Source organism: Gordionus sp. m RMFG-2023, chromosome 1, assembly GCF_954871325.1.
Source record: "Gordionus sp. m RMFG-2023 chromosome 1, tfGorSpeb1-WG-v2, whole genome shotgun sequence".
Classification (NCBI taxonomy): Eukaryota; Metazoa; Nematomorpha; class Gordioida; order Chordodea; family Parachordodidae; genus Gordionus; species Gordionus sp. m RMFG-2023.
This window is the reverse complement of record NC_088775.1, coordinates 68,398,621-68,417,869: the sequence shown is the minus strand read 5'-3', so window position 1 is coordinate 68,417,869 and position 19,249 is coordinate 68,398,621. Positions and strand designations below refer to the sequence as shown.

The following is a 19,249-nucleotide window of genomic DNA, read 5'->3' as shown; positions in this document are numbered from 1 at the left end:
TTACAACTTAAATCAGACAGAACATTTTAGCCGTTTTACCCCAAAGCAATATATATTGTATAAATAGTTATTGCGTGACTTCAGTCAAGCTGTAAGCTTCCAATAAATTTTATTTTATAGCTATGGCATACAAATTTTCAAATTCTGAGTCTTAATATATTTGCTAAAAGCAAAATAAGCTAGAAAATAATTTATAAATTTTGGGTAAAAAACGGCTTTTTGAAGAAATAGATTAATTCAGGAAAGATTTTAAGATGAAAATAGGCAAGAAATTGGTTATAAAAATAACATATTCACACCAAAAAAGAGTTTTTGGGGAAGGGTTAAAAATTTATTATAATTAACATTGTTGCCCTGTCAAGCGCTTTACCCTGGCCTCCTCTAAAATGAATTTTGGACAAATTTTATAGTGTTTAAATATACTTAGCCGTTATTTTACCGTTATCAGTAAGTGGAATCATGGAATAAAATTTTCCTAATAATTTTAAGTACTTTGTTTGACCCACCCCTAGAATGAAAGTTATCCTTAGAAAAGCCTATTATTCAATCGTGCTATGCTGATAGTGTCAAGATGCAAAAATAAAGTATCTATAGATACTTTTATATACATTTGTAATTATGTGTTTTTATTTTAAAAATAAAATTTGTATTATATTTATTTGATAATATGTTCGAGTTTATTTCATTACAAAAAGGAACGAGACAATATTTTACGCAATGGATGACGACAACATGGTAAATTTTATATTATAATTAATTTTATTTGTATTAATTTAATAAAGAAATTTAATGATTATTAGATTAACATTTCTAAACATTCTCTGAAAAGAACGTATTAAATTTTTTTGGGCACCCTTATGATATAAATATTGATATAAGTTTTGACACTCATCAAATTTTAAAGTTATTTTAAACGAGTGTAAGAATTTCAATACATTTAATAATTATAGCAATATAAAATTGTTATTCATTAAATATGACAACCACTCTGCCGTCATGTTACCCGGTAGAAAGAGTTTAGTGTGGCTATAAATAAACAGATAAACAGGAGTGCCTTAGTGAATAATTTTTGAGAATGTATTTATGTTAAAGACTAAATTATTTATAATAATTTAATTATATATGAATTATTAAAATAAAATCTAACAATCATTATCAAATAATATTCATATTTGTATAAATGCGGGATCAACTCAATAATTTTTTCTAGCTCACTTCAAAATTTGAATTTTAACAATAGAATCCTAAATTAAGCATTATGCACACCTTTAATAAAAATTGAATTTTTATCCAAATGTATTTGCAGAAACTATCTGCATTTAGATACTTTTTAGAATATTATTAAGATACATTTTTAGATTACGTATACGTATCTAGATCTATTTGAAAAGTATCTCTTAAATAATCTGGTTCGATGATCCACTATCTTCATGTTGCAAGAAATTTCCATCTGCCCTCAATGCTATCTATTATATCTCGAATATCAAGGCCTACATTTACGAATAAAGAATTCAATATTTGGTTTGTGATATATTAAAAGAACGATTTTTGCAGAGTGTGAATGATATTCAAACCATTTAGCTAAGATAATAATTTTTTATATAAAAACGGTATCTTTGATACGCATAATATCTAGAATGCGGTAGAATCTATAAACATTAATAAGTTCAACAATTTTCAAAAAGCAATTAGTCCGTTTGTGGTAATATTCATAAAAAGAACCGAAATCAATTTAAAACTTTGACTACTGAAAAGTTAGTTATAAAATAAAATAAATAATAACAACTCAATTGAATAAAGAATCTGCCAAGCAAATTCATTTACGAATATATTTTATATGTATTTAATAATATATTATACCAAATGAGTTAATATCGTTATAAAACGATTGATTAAATTTCATATGTCAATTGACCCAGTTAGATTTGACCGGTTAATTATATATACAAACCTGTTTTAATGAATATTATAATATGTTATAGATATGCAAATAGACATTAAATTTATTAAATAAATTGATTAATAAACATAATGAATATATATATTAAGGAATATATCTTTTACATTAAGACAAATTTTTTTTATTGATTAAAATTAAACATATTTATAATTTAAAATTTTATTTAAAAACTAGCAGAAAGTAAATCTATAAAAGATAACTAGTGGTTTTTATCGTAAGGAAAATATTTATTAATTATTTTTAAAATTCAATTCGAATAGAAAATATTTACTTTATTAAGTGTTTAACGCAATCTGATCCCATTACAACAATTTCATATGAACACAGGATATACATGGAATAATTAAATAACTTAATTCTTAAAAAACTCATTATATAATAAACAACAATCATTTGAATCCATCTATTATAAAAAAAAATATATGCATTTTTAAATAAAATACATCTTCCAGTTATTTCAGGGAGGATATCCTTATTTGCTTTCCTTCATTTATAGGGCTTTAGATATATATTATTAAAAATATAGAATATTCAACCCTCAAATTTAAGTATAAATATTCAACTTTTTAAAGTTCTACTTGTTAAGCTTTAAAGGAGTTAAGATTTCATTGGTTTCAGTTTTATTTTCATTAATATTTTCGCTTTAATTGGTTTGAATTTAATTAGTGTACATTTGGTAGTCAATTAACAATTTGTTTACTGGTCAGGTTATATCTGCTTTAGGGTTCACTGGCTTTAAGTGATTTAGAGTTGACCAATTTGGGTTTATAGGTTATTCCGATTTAATATTATATGAAATTCCTATAATTTTTAATACATATATAATATATAAAATTTTAAATAAAAATAATATTATTTAATAATTTAGATGTTTATATTTACTAAATTAGTTAATAATTATGATCCTATTTGTTAAAAATTAATTTTAGGCTTAAAAAATTTCAATTAACCCTCTGCTTAAGTATGAATCTGAAAAAGAAGATCACAACCAGCTAATAAAACAGGCTATTATTTTTTAAAAGGTCTAATTTTATGATTTCTTCCCAAATTAAAAGGAAATATATCAGGAGAAATTTTAAGAAGCAATAAAAAATTTTAAATCATGCAATTAATGCGCATGCCTTGATGATATAATGTGCAGGGTTTTAAGTTTATCTTACATAAGAGTGCCAAAATAACTAATAAAATTACAGACTATAATATCTAAAAAAGACAATTGCCGTCCCCTAGAATATATATTATTTTGATTGGATTATCACGTTTTGATGTTATTAGTAAAATATTTTTTATCATACTCAAGCATTTCAGATAATTTTTTACATTCTCATGATGGCTGAAAACACATCTTTAAAGATATAAAAATATGTAGATTAAAATATTATATCAATAATTTATTTTAAAAAAAGAGGATGATTATGTTTACTTAGAAAATATATGGGTTCTTTGCATGTAATATAAGTTTATATAATATGTTGCTTCCAAATTTTAAAAGAAATTTAGTTTTTATAAAATATAAAGAATTATTACCTATGCTCAAATTACGCATGTCGATTACCAATTGTTATACGTTTAATGATAAAATCTAAACATTTAGTTTGTTAAAAATATACAGAATTATTATCATTGCTTGAATTCAGCCTAGATTACCAATTGTTTTTAAAATATCCTATAATAATTGCTAAAAAAAAAGTCTATATGTTAAAAATAAAAACCTAAACTTCGTTTTCTTTAAAAATAAGAGCAAATAATATATGGGGTGGTATCATCTAAATATCTGCTTGTTGTAAGATTCTATAAATTCTTTATGGCGTATGAGCAGGACTTTTATTCTTGCTAATAAGCATATGTCGTACGACTATTTCTTCGTATTGTCTATTGTATACTGTATACAGGCGCGTACGCAGGAATTTGGTCTGGGGGGGGGGGATAATAAATTTTTTTGAGAAATATTATTGTTTTTTAAAAATATCAAGCATAAATTTATTAGGACTATAACTATTCCTAATACACAATTTTAAATTAATGTGAATTATAAAAAAATTATATGTAAAGAATCACTTAAATGACCCAAAATAGAAATTTGAATTTTTTGAGCCTTTACACAAAAAGTTTCTTAGGAATAATTGTATTTTGTATGTTATATATTTACAATGTAATATCCAATCTTCGTTGGAATTGAGCTAATTTTTCAATTATCTCATCCTTGCAGGTCGTCAAATGACTATGAATATTAAAAAAATCCAAACCTTTCAATCTACTTTCACATGTTGTACTTCTTGGTATGTTTTTCAGAGACCTGCAGGCCCGGCTCTTGGGCCGGACAATAGTTTAATTTTTTTAATTATACCAAGGCCGGGCCCAAAATTTTTTTTAAAAAACACCCGAGCCGGACCTAAATTTTTTTAAAAATACACCCAAGCCGAGCTCTATTTTTTAAAACAGCCTATATTTGAAATCGTTATTATTAGCTATAAAAATCAAAAATAAATATAATTTATTTTTAAAAAATCCAGGCCGGGCCTGAAAATTTTATTTAAAAAAAAGCCGGGCCTAGCCTGTAAATTTAAAAAAAAAGCCGAGTGACCTAAAAATTTTTTTAAAAATAACGTAAAAAATCTTAAAAAAAAATCCGGGCCGTGCCCTGCAAATGGTACTTCTTAAGGCCTCTGTTATTCTTCTTTAAAAAGAGAGTGTTCTCTCATTAGTTTACTAATGGGAAGAGTTTATAAACCCTTTTAATACATTGGGAATTTAATCTAAAATATGTTTGAAATAATGCAGAGCATCCATAGCATTTTTTTGGGACTATATCAACTATAGTTAATCTTATAAACATAGTTATTCAGCTAGTAAGGCATCATAAGATACTTTAACATCTTCATAATAAAAATCTAACAAATATTTTTTTTTCTATCACCATCTGAAAAAGGTTGGGAAGGCTTTTGTGGAAGTAATATTTGCAGATGTAAGTGCTGCATGATATATTAAAAATTCATTTAGGTTATAAATGTATCTGCATCTAAGATAAACTCTTCTACTGATCTTATATTAATGTTTTAACGATGAGCTTGCCTTGCTGTCGAGGGAGACAAATATTAAACACGTATAGCTCTGCTTTTGACTCAACAATAAAATATAAAATATGAATTCATCAACATTAGCCCTAATTTCCTTGAGTTCTGATAAAATGCTCTCCGCTATTCTCATCTTCTTAATCAAATCTTTGTCATGTTTTTGAAAAGTAATACTTAAAATAGTTGTATAATTAAATAATACATTCTAATGAGAAATAAAATTTGGAATAAGCATTGAATTCAATAATTTTCTTGCTTCTGAGGAAATATTTCTTTCAGGTCATTGTAATATTCCAGTAATAGCAAATAATTCTTCTAACTCTGTTGATTGATTATATATTTAAATAAATTTAAATTTGAATAGTTAATTTTAGTTTTATTTGAATATTGTTTATTTTTAAAATATATTAAAGTTGATTGTTTAATATGTTCAATTAACTTTATATATATATATATACTATGTTTTTAGATATAAGATATAATAATAATAATAATAATAAATAATTTTGATTTTAAAAAGAATTAATTTAAATAGTTTAATAAAGTTAAATACTTTCTTTTATGGTGCCCCGGTTACGGTGGTACGTTTTTTCGTTTTTTCTTTCTCTTTTTTTAAAAAAAAATATAATAAAACAAAGTAAAATAATAAAAGTTTAAAATATCCTTACCTTGAATTCTTTTGTAAAAATAAAAGGTAAAGGAATTACTTATAAAATTTGTAGTTCGATATGGGAGATGATAAAGGACAAATAAAATTTTTTGACTTTTCTTTTCGATAGTAAAAATTTTATCCAAATTTACAAAATTATAAAAGGTTAAAAAAAAATTTATTTAGAATAACTTGTTAACTTCTTGTTTCTTTTATGGCGCCCTGTTACGTTTTTGTTAAAAAAAAAAAGAATAAAATATAGAAAATTTGCCTAATATTAAAATAAAAAAGTATAAATTAAATTAAATTTGAAATTGATGACTACCTTATTTATTGATTTGACTACCTATTGTGACGATTGCTTAATCCATTGAGATGACTCTATTTATATGACTACCTATTGTGACGATTGTTTAATCCATTGAGATGGCTCTATTTATATGACTACCTATTTACTACCTATTGTGATGACTATCTAACCTATGGGAACTGCTTAACCTATGGAGATGACTACCTATTATGACTACCTAATCTATTGTGACTACCTAATCTATTGTGATGACTATCTAACCTATGGAGACTGCTTAACCTATGGAGATGACTATCTATTATTACTACCTTATCTATTGTGACTACCTAATCTACTGAGATGACTATCCAACCTATGGAGACTGCGTAACCTATGGAGATGACTAAGAAGTTAAAACATATGAATTAAAAGGGATTGATTTAAATAACCCTTATAAGTAATACTTAATATGATAAAAATGTTTTTGAAATAAAGCTTTTGAAGACAAAAGGTTATGTAAAAATTAAACATCATTATTTTAGAAAAATATTGTGTGAAATTTAAATTTTTTTTAAGAGAGGGAAATGTGCATAATATTTACATATTTTAACCTCGGAGATTGAAAATAAATAAAAATAAATTAAATATTAAAACGCTACTAATTAAATATTGAAACGCTAAAATATGTAAAACGCAAAAAATGTAAAACGCTAAAAGTATAAAACGCTATGATTAACTTAACACCTAAAAAATAATATAATAATATTTTATTGTTCCGAAATTCAAAATTTTATTCGTGCATATTATTCATATATTTGATTTGATCAACTATTCCAAATTACATATTCCGATTTATTCCAAATTCCAATATTCAACTGGATTAATGATAATAACAATTTTGAGAAATGTGAACAACATACGATAAGGATATCAAGCCTACAAAAAAACGTACAAACTCACGCAACTCTAATAAACGATTTTATCAAACCTACGTGATAGAATCAAGCCTACGAAAACATTTGAGACTTATGCGCTAACCAAGATAAAACCGAGTACAATCGAAACGGGGAAAAACTTCTGGGACAATAGGCTCTCGATGACTGCTGAGAAGAAGCTTCGTTATTTGTAGAAGAGGGGGAATGTTGATTGATTATATATTTAAATAAATTTAAATTTGAATAGTTAATTTTAGTTTTATTTGAATATTGTTTATTTTTAAAATATATTAAAGTTGATTGTTTAATATGTTCAATTAACTTTTTTTATATATATATATACTATGTTTTTAGATATAAGATATAATAATAATAATAATAATAATAATAATAATAAATAATTTTGATTTTAAAAAGAATTAATTTAAATAGTTTCGTAAAGTCAAATACTTTCCTTTAAACTCCTTAATAGCTGTTAGTGCTTGATGGAAGAGGCTCTATCTCGTTGGACAAGGTTGCAATTTCTTTTTCCCTGTTGGACCAGAAGTTTCAGAAATAATTATTATTTGACTAGAAATTTGAAAATGGTAGATAAATATTACGCCAATAAAAATTTGAAAATAATAAGTAAATATTACGCCGGAAAACTTGAAATCGAAATTAATTGATAAAATAACTTATGAATGTGATAATAAATGTAATATAATATATATTTAATATGAAATACGAATAAATATTAACAAATATAAATTAATATAAACAATAATATTTTTGAAAAATATATCCGGCATCTGCATTTTTTGGCTTTGGGGGAGGATTTGTCACCCTGCCCCCCCCTCCCCGCTGCGTACGCCAATGACTGTATAGGAAAATAGGAATATAGAATTTTAATTTTCACATTTCTATCCAAATCTCTAAAAATAGAAACCAGTCTACTAGAAACATATCTAGTATTTTCCTAGTAGGGATTTGGTTGCCATTCTTCTCTATAAATTTTATTGATGGGCTTTAGTTTTGCTTTTTTAAGCCTTTATCTGGTTCTATTTTTATAAATATAATCTTGACTTTCCACCAATTAAATGTTATTTTTCTGAATTATTTTAATTACTGCAATTATTTGATTTATTATCTCATGAGTTATATCCAAGAAGTTGTTGTAGATGTATCATCCAAAATAATTACCACTTCAAAATATTGACCTTATGGTTTACTTATTTATATATATATAGCTTCTCGCTTATATTTATCAAAAAAATCTTTATGTCAATCACATTTGAAATCGAAATTATGAATAACCATTAGTGCAAATGGTAATAATTTTTTAGGATTATAATTCCATTTCTTTTTATTTAGATGAATTTTATGCTGTTGTTTAGCCGTCAAGGTAAGGTGCGATTGCAAAAATGGTATATTGCGAAATCGGATAAAGATAAAAGAAAAATTTTGAAAGAATTGATGATGCTTATTATAGCGCGAAAGCCAAAGATGTGTAATTTTTTGGATTGGAAGGATTTAAAAATAGTTTATAAAAGGTTCATAAAATAAATGATTTAAAATATTTATTTAAATATTACATAGATATGCTAGTCTTTATTTTTGTTGTGCAATAGAACAAAATGATAATGAATTACTTTGTTTAGAAGTTATTCATAGATATGTTGAATTGTTGGACAAATATTTTGGAAGTGTAAGCTATTATCTTTTTTATGAATTATGTTTTTTAATAATTTAGGTGTGTGAATTGGATATAATTTTTAATTTTGAAAAAGCCTATTTTATGCTCGATGAATTGTTATTAGGAGGAGAAATGCAAGAAACCAGTAAAAAATGCATTTTAAAGGCCATAACTGAGGAAGATGTTCTACAAGAAGTATTCTAAATATTTTTTGCTAACACTCACAAATACTAACCTCGGGATTTAATTGCTATATAAATACTTCATTTTATTTTTCTAATATCACCATAATAATGCCTTACTAATTAATATTGAATTGCATATATTTAAATATACTAGCTAAAAACAATACAAAATATACCCATATCTTTTTTTTTGACATGGGGGACTATTTAAAAACATTGTTTATTGTTATAAAACTTAGTATGTTAATGTTATGTTTTCATTATAATAGCATAAACTGTTTAGTTTAAAGCTTTTTTTTTTGTATAAAGAAAAGAAAACCTATTTGATTATTTTTATAAAATTAATTATTTGTAGGCTTTACCAATCCACAATTTTCTCACCAATCTGATTCGATATATGCATAAATTTATCCCAAATGGCCCCATTATAATACCAATATTTACATTGATTTTTTTGTCATTATTTTATATAAAATAAGATAAATAATAAAAATTGGTATATACTTTTTAAAAGTGTTTTAATCAAAACATTTACTTTTCACTCTTATAATTAAAAACAGATCTTTTAAAATTTTTAAAATATATCTTATCTGTAATTAAATTGTAGATTAATGTTAGTAATTAGGTATAGAATAAATAATGCATTATTTTATTAAGTTATAGGCCTAGAATAATAATATATACTATTTAATATTAGTTTTCTAAATGATGATCAGAATTTTTACTTGTCTATTTTAGTCTTAATATAAATAATTATAAATTTATATTCTAACATACTATATTCAATTTTCTGTTTATTACTATTTATCATTATTTGAATAAAAAGTAAAAACAAAATAAATATCAATTAATAAAATAATATAATATTGAAAAAATGATTAATAATTAAATTATAGTATTGGATATTTTTCTTTATAAAGTTAAGAGATTCAAGTTTACTTATTTATTTACCTTTAGTTCTTTCTTAATATGAATAATGGAATAAACAAAAACAAATAACAATTAAAAATTTTTTTATTAAGTTTTACCTTCCTTCACACTTTCTTTATGGAAGTTGTGAATATTTATTATGAGGGAAAGTTAGTTCAAAAACAAAATAGAAAATATGTATAAAAATATTTTGCATTATATATTCAGTATTGGTTAAATTTTTAAAAAATATTGGCCTATCCAATATTTTTTTAAAAGTCCAATATTGATACCGATCTAATACTAACACACTTTCCACCAATGCAACTTCCTTTCAACCTAACACAACATAGCCTTAATTGCACCCACAGCCAAGGTAGCCATCTCTGGCATAAAGCAATTAATAAAATCATCCATAACACTTTTAAAAAGCTAAAATATCCAACATCCCAAACCAACCAACCTACCTTTCATTACAGGATGGCCTCAGATCTGACAGTTTAATCTGTACCACCTGGTCTAACAGGAAATCCCTTATTTTTCCTTCATCATTTAATTCAAACCCTTTAACTTGCAAGGAAAATAAAAAAAATTAAATATAACAAACGAATACCGGGAATCTATATTTCTCAAACAAAAACTTCAACTAGAAATTTTTAAACACAATTATACTTGTTTTTTAGGTACATATTCATTATTAAATTAAGCTCATTTAGAGCCTCCGATATCTATAATATATATTTTATTTTATTTAGTAATTTTATATATTTTTATACACTTGTTTTAATATTTTAGTGTTTTATCATTTTTTTAAATTTATAAATAAAATATAATTTCTTTTATATAAAAAAAATGTAATATCAGTGCAGTAGTTACTTGATATAATTTAAATAAATATTATAGGTAATATCTTTATATATTTCTAATGTGATAATTTGACCATATTAATATCTGGGTAAGTTTTGAATAACAGGAAGTATTCATTGATATTAGAAATCTGCAAATGTAGGCCCAGCCTGAATCCTATTTTTTTTTTTAAATGATTCAGTTCAAGCTAGATTGGGCCTAATATTTTTTAAAAAAATTTTGGCGAGTGTGCTTAAATTTTGATATGAAATTGATACATTTTAAAATTTTTGCAAGAAACAAGGTACAAATATTTTTTATTTATTTATAAAAATATCAAAACTCAATTATGTTTAGTGTAAAACTATATTGAAAAAACATGAATTGGGTCAAATTAAAATTTTTTCTTTAGCAACAAACTGGGATCACAAATTTTTTGAAAAAATTTTGGACCTTAGTGGGCTTGAAAAATTTTGTCCAATGCAGATCACTAATTGATGGAATGATTCCAAATAACTAGGGCTTTGCCGATCCACATATTTTTCACCGATCCGATCCGATATTTCCGATATTGCTTCAACCCCGATCCGATATTTTTACTGATTTTTAATCACCCCCGTTTGAATCAAATGTAATTAAGAAATCAATATTTTTTATGCAAAAAATCGAATTATGAATTTAATTTAATTATTTTATTTCTACAATTAAGACTATAATAAAAAAATATATATTTAATAATATATCCATTTTATGTTGGAATTAAAAAATTGTAATATTTAATATATAAAATTATAATATATTAGATTTTTTTAATAAATATGAGAGCCTTTAGATTTTCTGGGAATAAGCTTCTACGATATGGAATATCTATATCTCCTGCCGTACTTAAGGCAGACTCAGATGATTCCGCAGATAACGCATTTTGCAAAATTATCTTTGTCATTTGTGAATATTTCCATAATTCAGATATCATATTTAAAAAAATTCTTTTATTTAAAGTAGAAATAAAAAAATTGGCGTTATTTAAAAAGATTTAAAATAAATAAAACTTTGGGTGTTCCTTTCTTTTTTTATAAAAAAAAACTTTTAAAATATTATAAATTTTTAAAAAAGAAATAAAATTTAAAAAAATTATTTAGAAAATATTATAATAATGTAAAATAAATATACATAACATAAAATAACAAAAAAAAAGAAAAGTAAAAAGATCGAATCGGTTTCTTACAGGTATCGGCCCGATCCGATATTTAATATCAGCACAGCACTACAAATAACCCTAATAACCACAGTGATAAATGTTCTTGCTTGTAGATTAAACAATTATATTATTTATTAAATAAGTATTAAAACTTATATGATATTATTAATTATCAATAATTTGAAAAGATGGATGAATATTATATTATATAAACAAATATTTATGACACTATAATCTATAATATAGAAAACATGATAAATTTCACATATATAATTTGTATAAGTTATAAATCATTTGATTTTTAGTAATCAAAATTTTAAAAATATTGGCGTTAGTTTTACACATGTAAATATAAATTTTTATATTTTATTTAAAGAATATACTTTCTTAATATATTTAAGGCCACTTCCAGAGAGACGGTTTTTCCTCAGCATTTTTCCAACAATTTGTTTAATTTATTTTCTTGCATAATATAAATTTATGTGTTTACACCATAAGATCCATCCATTTCAAAAATAGATGATATAAAAATGATTAGATATTTATCATTACCTTTAATACTTGCTTATTTAATTTAGTTATTATAAAAACAATCAAATTTGATACTTTATTTTATTATTGGAGTGTTTTATCAAGAATTCTTAATTTTATTATTCCCCCCATCTTGTTTTAATTAGTTTATTAAACTTTGATACCAAATTAAATGTAAATTTAAAAATAATATGCATATTCAGCTAAGATTATTTATATTTTAATCTTGGCTAATCTTCCAAAACAATATAATAATGCTTATACTTTTTTTTATCTTAATATAATAGGATGAAAGATTAGATGAAACTCTTAAAGAACTAGGATTGATATGATAACTATATATTAATTATTACTTTTTTATAAACGTATTAACTTTTTTTTAAAATGAAAACGTCAATTAAATCTCGAGGTTCTACCAATGTAAATGCATTAAAAAAAACCATATAATTATAGTATTACTCTAAACGCTCAAAAAATTATAATTACATTTTTTATTATTTTTTTCTAAAAAGGAAGAAAATTCGTTGAATTTATTTGAAGATAATACGATAGGTTAATTTTAAACGCTTGTGTTACTTGTTTTATATGTCCATGTCCTGCATAATTATTTTACTCATATTTATTTATTGAGTCCATATTTATGTTATAAATGTCTTGCATTTTCCAACTTTTTTGTAACAATTAAATATAAAAAACCAAAATTTGTCCAGTATTCTTCATTCAATTATCCTTATTTTGATCTCTTCAAAATGATTATATCATCAAAAATACAATAATAATATATTGTTTAATTTATTTTATTTATAATTTGATTCTTTTTGTTTATAAAAATCTTGCCACATTTATAGATTTTTCTCACACCCCAAAATAATCATTATTTGCAACCTTTATATTGAATTAATATGTGTAATATTTAAATATATTTATATGTTATGGTGAATTGTAATTTATATGGATTAATTTTAATTAAAATAAATGGATCAATATATTTTCTGAACAAATTTCACTACCAATTATCAAATACGACCATTCTAAAAATTATTTCCCTCTTATTAACACATGAATTTTTAAATAAATTTAATCTGTTATTAAAAAAAGTAAAAGCATTCATAACCAAAATTAGTGTCCTTTTCTCCTAAAAATATTTATGAATAATTGTAATAACAAAAATTAATGTTGATTTATAGGGTATGGAGGCTCGTAATCAAGGAAGACATAATCCCCCCTCCATAGCAAATTTGCCTGTTCTTGTAAATATCATTTTAAGCTAATAAAAAATTTCTCCAATACACTCCCTCTTTCCTTCAAATATATAATTTATCATTATAGAGAAGAATTTGAAAGAGAAATTAGGAAAAATTAATAACTTTTTTAAATAACGAATATAATTTTTAGAAAAAAAGCCATTTTTTAAAAAAATAAGGGAAAACTTCCTGGATGCACCCACCTATGGCGGTATGAGTATGTTAAATATGGATGGCTATACATTTTTTAAAATTAACTTTATAATGGTCTAAAATCATTTTTTATATTTACAAATTATCCATTTTACTGAATAAAATTTGGCCATATAGTAAGATTATATTATATAATGTATTTGATACTCCATATTTCATAAGATGAGAAATAATTGTTTGTTATAACAAATGGACATTATATGAAAGTTAAATATCTATTAATTAGTATGATAAAAAATAAAATTGTCAATATATTATATATTGTCACAGATAATATAATATTTTATAAATGTAATATATTAAATAATATAATTTTATAAATTTATTAATGTGATTGATTTTACATAATACATTTCAATTTTAATATAATATCAGGCCTAAATAAATATCTTGCTAACTTTATAAACAAAAAAAAAGTTTTAAAATATAATATTAAAAATGAAATTAATTTTTAACTCTATTGCATGAAGTACTTTATACTTTAACAAATTTAAAAAACGAAGGATTATCATTTTCTGTTTATCTATGTAAAATCAAAGTTTAAAAAAACATCTTCAAATTCTTAGTGATGATATTTTTCGTCTAAAATTTTGATCAAAATATTAAAAAATTTGTGATTTTTCATGAAAGATTTTTTATGCATAAGAATCACAAAAGATTTGAAATATTAGATATAATTTGATCAATAATTATGTTTTAGTATCCTCCAAAATATCTTCATATTAAAGATTTTTTATTTTGAAGAACATTTTATATATTTCTTATTTTTTCCCACCTTTTTTAAAGAGATTTTGGGTTTGTTAATTTTAATATACCATACATTTAAGGCAAAATAGTTATAAATTTTTTTTATTGATAAGATAAAAAATTTTATGAGAAAATTGGTAAAACAATTAAGGGCAATTTTTTATAATATTTTTAGCCTGGTATTTTACATTTGCTTTCTCTACATTAACTTTAAGCCATTTTTAAATCTTGGCATATTTTTATATATGGAAAGGCAGCAATGTGCTCCCTTTTGTTATCTATTGATAACAAGTTTCCACAGATTTTCTTGCCTTAGTCGTTTAATTTGTGATTTTGTTGTATAGACAGAACTTCACCATTTGAAAATTTAAAATTCAACCGAGACCTTTCTTTCTATCAAATCAAAGTTTATAAAGGAATTTTATTCACTTGAACTACACTCAGCTATGAATCCTCACCTTCCTCTGGGAATTTTTATAGTGAAATATTTACTTTTCTTTCTATATGTTTATATTTATTATAAATCTTAAAAAGTTTACATTTTCAAAAATAAACCTAAATTCATGTTTACTCTAATTACCATGATGAAATATCAATTTTATTTTTTTAAATAAAAATAAATTAAATAAATTATGCGATATCATTAATCCTTACTTATTACGAGGGCTATTCAGAACGAATGAATTAAGTTGAATCAAATAGTAAATTATTCATTTTTTTTCGAATAGTAAATTATTCGTTTTATTAAATTGGAATCGAATTATTATTACACAGAATAATTATTAATATGTTTTTAATAAAATTTATCAATGCAATCTGACAGTTGATGTGATTAACAAGGTGAATTGCTTGTAAAAGGTTTCTCAATTGCAAGTTTGACTGAACTAATTGTCAAAAAATCGCTGCCTTATGAAGAAACTAAGAAAAACTCTTTGTCATACATATTGATTAGGCATTAGAAATTAAATTGATTAGGCATTAGAAATTAAATTAATTATCATTTTATTCGTTAATAACTTGATCGCATGTTCATTAACATCAGATTATTATCCTTCTCTATAGTTAATTTCACGGGGTGAGTAATTTGGCAACAACTTTGAAATATTGTACGAAATATATTTATATAAATTATGTCATTTTAAAAAAATTAATAAGGGTAGAGGCTTCAAATATTTTTTCCAAGAGGGCTCCTTGAAAAGTTGTTTCAATAGTATAGATTTTTTTAATTCTTTACTACAATGGTTAGAGCTTATAGGGGAATTTTGTATTTCGAGTTTGATGTAACTACTCTATTTTTGTCAACATCTCAAGCGTTATTTATATCGAAAGAATGAAAACTTTCTATGTTATCCGATACACAATCCGGAACTTTTTCGTTGTGATACGCGGGATGCTAAAAGTCGTTGTTTATAGAATCTAACGAATATGAGCGGCATTATGGTGCTAACATTATCACTGACCAGTTAATATGAGGCTCTTTCTGCAACTTGGAAATTCGAACTGGATATACATTTAGCAATTGATTGAATAGAGTAGCTTAAATTTTTATAAATTCATCCGGTTCAATTATGTTCAAAATTTATTTCAACTCGAGAGATTTAACTTCTTTAAGCGAGTACATCTTGGGCCAAAATTTGAGCAAACCATTTATAGCCGGTTCTGTTAGCGCCGAATCTTTTCCTATGAATTGAACAACGCAAAGGATCAGTGGGGATGGTATAAACCCAGGTTTTTAGTTTTGTGCAAAGGGAGTAAAACCATAAAAAGAAATTACTAGTTGATTCGAAAATGTTTACTTTCTTTTGACCGCTTCACCGCCAACACATTTTTAAGCTTTTAAAACAATTATGATTTTGACATTATTTTCTGGGGGGGGGGTGTGAGTTAGTAATGACATTCGGTGGGCGAAACTTAGGCTGTATAATGATGTGAAGGGTGGGAAATTAGATTTAGGTAAAAAAATGAATCTTCAAAATCTAAATTACAAATGAATATTTTTTCAAATAATAATAAGGCAGAATACATTATAATTACATAAATATTGATTATTATTGAATCATAATTCAGAAGATCTTTTGTTCCAACATTTCCTCATTAAATTTAAAAAAATATATGAAACTATTTCCCCAAAACAGGTTCGGTTCGGATTCACGAGGAGTTTTAAATGGATTTAGATTAAATAGAAAGTCTCTGAAACATGATGGATTTAGATTAAATAGAAAGTCTCTGAAACATGATGGATTTAGATTAAATAGAAAGTCTCTGAAACATGATTAATATTAATTTAATTATCAATCTATGTATATATTATTTTTTTATTAGTCTACTTATTTAATAGAAATAATTATTTTGTCTTGGAAAAATTAACTTAAATTATATCAAATACCGAACATTAAAACAAATTATACTATGAACGTAAAAAAATATAAATTTTATCCCAATTATTCTAAAGTTAAATTATAATTTTAAAACAGATTTTCCTACACTTAGAAGTTAAAATTTTTTTACAATTATATACAAGTTAATATTTTAATTTTAGAAATAATTTTCTTACACTAATTTATACTAGCTTATATTGACGATTTTTTTATTATAAGTCTATCTTAAGTAATTGTAAAAAATTTAAGAAAAACCCATTGTTAAACATTGAAGAAACGATAGATATTTTATTTTAAATTTAGGAGTATAGCCTCTGATGGCTATACTCTATGATTTATTTGCAATGATATTCTTTTTCTCTTTTTATTCTTTTAAAATATACTAAAACATAATAAAAATCCACTAATAATAAAGTGATCTTTACAATTTCTTTTAAATGTAATAAATATAATCAATCAGCTCTATCGAAATTAATACATCTGTTAAAAGTAATTATTTTATCAAAATACAAGTAGTACATAAAATATATGTAAAAACAGAAACTACAACAATTATAGTAATCAGCTGCAGAAACCATTTTATGGTTTGCATAGACAGGATATTTATCGTTTCATTTATGAATATTTTTTTAACTAATTAATTCACGTGCATACCACACAATGATATCTATTGTAAAAAAGTCGTAATGGAGTATGTACTATGGTTTTTTTGTGATCCCTCAATTTTAAATTGAAAATTTGATTTGACCAAAAATCTAATCTATCATTGCATGTATAGAGTAGCCGCATCATTAATTTCAAACAATTTTGCAATAAAATATTTATATAATTAATATATATTAAGAAACTTTTTTATTGCCTGATATTCACAGGGTAGTTTTTTAATGTATATATGCTGGAATTTATTTCTGGTCAATTTTTTTAAAATTAAAAATCGACCTAAGTAAATGATTTTTAATTAAGAGATTCCGAATCCCTATAAATTAGATATCCCGATATGGCATCTATACTTTTAATTGAATTTTGGAGATATCAATCGCTAATCTAGATTATTATATTTTATTGGTACTAATCGGTGAATAAGCATGAAGTATACTTTCGTTATTATTGATCTAACTATGCAAAATTTTAAGATAAATAACTAAGTGGAATTGTTTTTGAATAAAATGCTAAACTACTAAATTTTAAAAGTTCTTGTTATATTTTTCATTTTTTAATTATATTTTATGCAGTTGAAATGAATGATAAATTGGACAATCAATTTTGACTCATCCTCTTTCTACAATAAGTTTTTTATTTTTAACATAAAAATTTCCGCCATGTATTTGCAATTGTTACGTCCAAAGGGATGAATCGTTTCGCTTCTTTTTTCAAATTTTGAGAAGTTGGTGTTTATCTTTTTCTAAAAAAAAGAAAGAAAGTAAAAAATAAATTAATTTCTTCCATAAACGTAGCCAAATTTTCTAGAAAGGAAGTACTAATAGATTTTTTTTCCGCATAGATTTTATTGGATATATTTAGGATGATCAACTAGAGGCCTTTGGCTATATTACATTTTGTAAATAAAAGTTTTGAATTTTACCTTTTTTAATATAAAAATATTTTTAATTATAGTTATTATTTTAAAAAATTGTAAACTTTTGTTTATCTCCTTCAAATTATCTATTTAAAAGTAATATAACATACATTTTTGGAATAGAGGAGATTTATTTTTAAAACAATACTTGTAAAATTGACAGAACATATTTTTAAAATTTTCTCTTTATTTATTTTTAAAAAAGTGATTCATATTTAGTTTCCCAACTAGTGTTGTTAAAAGCCCGATTTGGGTCGTTTTTAAAAACTGCTTAAGTAAGATTTAGCCAAAATAGAATCATGTAAGCTTTGAAATTTGGAAAATAGCATCAATTCGCTAAATCTGCAGGTTACATAATGGCTAAAATTTAATCGGGCTGTATTAAGAAATTGACCCAAATCTGGTTTCGAACAAAACTATACTCAACCTTTAATATTTAAAATGTAATTAAAAAATTTACACCAAATATATATTACTTTGGCAATGACAATTGGTGTCTAGAAGTATATAGATTTTTCAGGTAGTAAAATAGTATAAATTTTTTTATCGCTAGAGTGACAAACGGAATTTCACTTAAGGTTCCATGTCAATTCAGCGAAACTTTTATCGCGAAACACTTTTTCGCGAATGTCGTTTATCGCGAATGGATTTTATAGCGAAACTTTTATCGTGAATCCATAATAGCGAATACTATTCCGCGAATGCAAAATCGCAAAACAAATATCGCGAATTTTTTATAGCGAAACCTTTATCGCGAAACCTTTATCGCGAAACCTTTATAGCGAGTACATTACCGCGAATACAATATCGCGAATTTTTTATAGCGAAACCTTTATCGCG

General features: G+C 24.1%; 1 protein-coding gene across 3 annotated transcripts; it reads left to right on the top strand.

The window, feature by feature from the left end:
• Nucleotides 1–8,125: 8,125 nt before the first annotated feature.
• On the top strand, nt 8,126–16,657 carry LOC135923693 (AP-1 complex subunit sigma-1A-like). Of its 3 annotated transcripts, none has more exons than XM_065458608.1 (5): nt 8,126–8,217; nt 8,261–8,439; nt 8,486–8,594; nt 8,640–8,777; nt 16,591–16,657. In XM_065458608.1, the coding sequence occupies exons 1-5, from the start codon at nt 8,215–8,217 to the stop codon at nt 16,627–16,629; spliced, it is 468 nt and encodes a 155-aa protein (XP_065314680.1). In that variant the 5' UTR covers nt 8,126–8,214; the 3' UTR covers nt 16,630–16,657. The 3 variants fall into 3 exon arrangements, with proteins under 3 accessions (XP_065314680.1, XP_065314672.1, XP_065314664.1); XM_065458600.1 differs by lacking the exon at nt 16,591–16,657 and adding an exon at nt 12,764–13,241; XM_065458592.1 differs by lacking the exon at nt 16,591–16,657 and adding an exon at nt 12,539–12,738.
• The last annotated feature ends 2,592 nt before the right edge of the window (nt 16,658–19,249 follow it).

Bases quoted from the DNA above. Each gene is read 5' to 3' on its own strand.
- LOC135923693 (XM_065458600.1), top strand. The intron at 8,440-8,485 runs GTTCATAAAATA...AATATTACATAG, and splicing joins TTAAAAATAGTTTATAAAAG to ATATGCTAGTCTTTATTTTT. The intron at 8,778-12,763 runs GTATTCTAAATA...TTTTCTAAAAAG, and splicing joins AGGAAGATGTTCTACAAGAA to GAAGAAAATTCGTTGAATTT.